The sequence below is a fragment of the Buceros rhinoceros genome, unplaced genomic scaffold (assembly GCF_000710305.1).
Source record: "Buceros rhinoceros silvestris isolate BGI_N320 unplaced genomic scaffold, ASM71030v1 scaffold29055, whole genome shotgun sequence".
Lineage (NCBI taxonomy): Eukaryota > Metazoa > Chordata > Aves > Bucerotiformes > Bucerotidae > Buceros > Buceros rhinoceros.
The window spans coordinates 4462-8721 of NW_010412711.1; the positions used below are offsets into that span (position 1 = coordinate 4462).

General features: G+C 54.3%; 1 protein-coding gene across 1 annotated transcript in view; it reads right to left on the reverse strand.

Moving 5' to 3' along the window:
* Positions 1-1881: 1881 nt before the first annotated feature.
* The window catches only part of LOC104493765 (SH3 domain-binding protein 5-like), a 3619-nt gene continuing 1240 nt past the window's right edge, over positions 1882-4260 (reverse strand). The window contains exons 2-3 of the mRNA XM_010136497.1: positions 2843-3103; positions 1882-2171 (exon numbers count right to left, since the gene is read on the reverse strand). Coding sequence (XP_010134799.1) covers positions 1990-2171; positions 2843-3103 — 443 coding nt within the window. The 3' untranslated portion in view covers positions 1882-1989. The remainder of the gene's footprint in view (positions 2172-2842; positions 3104-4260) is intronic.

The window sequence follows — 4260 nt, forward strand, 5'->3', positions numbered from 1 at the left end:
GTGAAAACTTTCACTACACTGTGGCGCCCTTCATTCCGCACTGAAGGCTGTCAGCCCCGGCCTCTCCCCAGGTAACGGTCCGAGCGGACGCTGGAACTCTGGCTCCTTCCCCCAGCAGTTACTGGGCAGGGGGCTGCCCGCACGGGGGGAGTTCAGCCGTCAGGGAGATGTAAATGCAGACGTGTCTAAAGCTATTGCAGCTCTCCAGAGCTGAACCTAATGTTTAGGAGAAGAGGCTCCCTCACCTCCAGCTGCGCCCAACCTCGCAGCCCTGAGCACGGAGGCGCTGGGTAACAAACACCTTCCTCTTCTCCGTGTCCTGGGGAAGTTTGACTGATCCTCGCGTGCAGTTCAGAACTAAACCTGAATCGTGGGTGGGGATTCAGGAAGCTGGAAGGAGGCAACGCTTGTCCACACACTGCCAAGGAATCCAGTACCAGCAGTGTGACACCCGGCCGCAGCCTTCCCCGGGAGCGGGTGCTTAAAGACGGACCTCGCTGCAGGAAGAGACCCGGCTCTCGGCGCGCAGGATGCACTCAGCTCGCACAGACTCCAAATGAGATGTGGAAAACAAAAACGTTTACTGTAGTGTGAAGAATTTTACATTAACTTTGAGAATAGATACATGAGCTGTGGCAGGGACAAAATACACCAGGACTGCAAAAACAGAGAATAGAAAATACTTTGGGGGCAGTGCTAAAATTCCCATCAAATTAACAATATAAACCGACATCGTAGATACAATGGGGCTTTCAGCGATGCGTCGCTTAACTTTGAGAATAGATACATGAGCTGTGGCAGGGACAAAATACACCAGGACTGCAAAAACAGAGAATAGAAAATACTTTGGGGGCAGTGCTAAAATTCCCATCAAATTAACAATATAAACCGACATCGTAGATAAAATGGGGCTTTCAGAGATGCGTAGCCACCAAAACCGAAGAGTCCTAGGATTTCTACTACCACTGATTAGCATAATTACCAGACAGACACTACTACTGCCTAAGAGCTGCTGGCAGCACACGGCCGTGCCCTCTCTAGTTTCACTGAACACTTTCTCTAGGGCACGCTAGAACCCGAGTCCTGTAACAGTTACAAACCCCACACAGCACAACCTACGGAGAACTCAAGAACACATCGTCAACCTACGCTGGCAATCCCCTTCCTTCATGCATAGTTCAAGGGCAAATCCCTCACCGTGACTGCCCTGGAAACATCTATGACTCCCATTTCCCAGCAAAAAAACACTTAAAGTGCTGAAAAATAATACTTCACTTCTCAGGGGATGGGAAGGGCACGGGGCCAATCGACTCTTTTTGGTCACTGGAGTCACCGTCAGAGTTTGAGCAGACTCAGGAGGTGCCGTAGAAGGGCCCTGCCGCCGCTGAGTGTTACCATCTGCCGTCTGTCCGTCTGTCTCCCAACGCCCGTTTTCATAGGCGTGACTCCTCTGTATCCTTTCTGTGAGCACCAAGGGAAGAGCGAAGGCTTTCAGACCCCACACATGCAACAGCTTTCCTGTATACAAAATATTTCTACAGTTTCAGCGTAATACAGACAAATAGGGATGTTTAAAGAATATGCCACGGATCCTCTAGAGATGATCTGTATCTAAAGAGCATTTCGTTCTACAAAACCAAAGCCAAACCGCTCTCCGAAAACGTCTGGCTTGAATTCCAGCCCCCCCAGCGTGAATTTACAGGGGGACGTTACATGTTATTGCTTCAGCCAGGCTGCTACAAAACCGTTTACAAAGTCTGTGAAACACGAGCACAGCTTAAACATTTGGGAACTTGTCCGGCCTACAAAGATTTACTGAGTAAAAACGTCAGCCCTCCGCATCAGTCAGCCGCCTTAGTGCAGTTTTAAATTCTCAGGGTAAACGCTTAAGATCTGGCACGTAGTATTGGCACAAGGTTCTTCAAACACGCAGAAGTTCACGTGTAAATATTTATACTCCCGTTGATCAGGACGGGGCGCAGGGCGGGCTCAGCCGATCTGGGCAGCCTTTCTGCCCGCGCATATTCCCTCTTTGAACTTCACGCACTGCAGCGAGAGCTGCTTCATGCGGTTCTCCAGCGCCGGCCCCTCGGTGGAGCTGCTCCTGGTGCTGCTCCTGTTCTTGCTCGCTCTGTCGCTGCTCTTGTTCTCAGCCCCTTCTGCCCTATCCCCTGCAAAGAAAGGGTGAACCTAGATGTTAACTCGCGTTCCGTTCTGCAGCTGAAGCTCCAAGCAGGTGCCTGCACAGCTTGCTTTGCCAAAGCGTGTAGAGAAATATGGGGACAGGCACGGGATGCTCTAACGAAACCGGCTGAGCCTGAGCCGCGCTCCTCTAGTGCACCGCATCCGGAACCGACCGCCTAAGCAGCCTGGGGCTGGAGGACACGAGCGGTGGTGAAGCTCCAGGCTGAAGGAGGGGGGTCTGTCAGCAAGGGCTGGCAGAGCCTGCAGGAGGCTCCTTTTGGCATGTCACTGCTGGGTGTTTTCCTGGGAAGCAGGATTTTCAGCAAGCAGGACAGTAATAAAAAAACTAAACTCAGGTTTTCCCTAAAATAAACAACCCACCAGAAGCCCACTGATCACTTAATTCATGAGAAACCTTGAACCCCTGCACCGAGACAGAACCGGGGAACCTTCCCGGTCACGAGAAGAAGAATAAAACGTTTAAACGCCACCGTTAACTGCGGGATGCAGGGCCTTCACAAACGGCCTCACCCAGGGAAGCAGCCAGCGCGTCAGAGCTCCGTGAGCTGGCGACATCCCGAGGGGAGCAGGGGAGGCTCTCCTGCTCCCTTGAGGAAGCTGGGGAGCGCTGGCCCAGCGCACGCGCAGCTGTACGCACCTCTTTCAGCCTCACACTCGGGGGAGGATGCCCCGCTGCACTCGCTGCGGGGGCCGAGGACAGGAAAGATCACCCCGAACGCAGAGAGGGACTCAGGGCTGGGCAGGTCCAGGCTTCCAGGTCGTGTCGCAGGAGGAAACTGAGCGGGCACCTCACAGGGGCTCGTAGGGCCAGAGCTGAGGCTGGACACTGACCGAGTTTCCGAATCTTCTTCAGATACGAAGCTGCTGCCGTTGTCATCCTCAAACACTTCTGAAGCCACTGCAATGTTCAAGGAATATTCCAGTTAGCAACCTTCCCCTCTCCTGCACCTTGCCAGCGACGGCGGTTTCTGGGTCCACACGCTCAGTACCTGCGCTGCTGCCCCTGGCTGCCCCTCTGTTCTCTGCCCGCCCTGCACAGCCTCGACCCGTCACTGCACGCGGGCACTGCGAAGGCCTGAGGCTGCTTCACGCAACAGCACCATCCCTGCCAGCCATCCCTGCCAGACCAGCCCCACACCAGCTGCTGATCCTCAGGCCCAGGTGCTCCTGGATTCCTCCTGTTCCTGCTGGCGCCTTGGCCACTTGACTTCAGTCCTCTGTGCCTGCCTCCGCCAGCATCCCGATCCCAGCACAGACTCCTTGTTATTTAAGACACTAATTAGAAGGCAGATCGCTTCTACCTTATCTTCCCACTGTCACAGGTAAAAACCAGCACGAACTCCCCAAGATCCCTTTTTGGATGAGGATCGCCGAGCAACACCAAATTAAAAAAAGCCCCACCCACATACATAATTTTTCCTGCTCGTGTTTGCTCAGATCTGATTCTAATTAAAGCAAACCAGCTCCCAGCTGTCTGGCCAGATTCGGCTGCAGGCTCTTTGTTAGCAACAGGAGGAGGAATCCGTTAAAGGACGTCCCCTTTTGTGCAACACAGGGCGTAGGTCTTGCCAGAATTCAGCACTTCTCCATCTTGGCTCGCTGTGGGATGGGGACCTGTGAGCCAAAGGCTCCTGCACACCAGCGGTCCCACTGGCATCAGCAGGGCTTCATGTGCATCAGCCTCTCACAGCAGAAGCGTGTGCTGGAATCCCACTGGTCTGGAGAAGTCCCACGCACAGCAGGGCCTTTCGCCTGACCGAGGTTCCCTTCAGTTACACCTCCCTGCGATCCTGCCATCGCGAGAGAGGCTCAGAATGGCCCTGAAAGAGCAGCAGGAGCGAAGCAGCAGTGTCGACGGAGCTCAGAGAAGTTTCAGAGCAGTTCCGCAGTTACACCTCCCTGCGATCCTGCCATCGCGAGAGAGGCTCAGAATGGCCCTGAAAGAGCAGCAGGAGCGAAGCAGCAGTGTCGACGGAGCTCAGAGGAGAAGTTTCAGAGCAGTTCCGCTGCCTCCCCGGCAGCCTGGGGCTCACGAGCAACGCTCGGACACGCAGG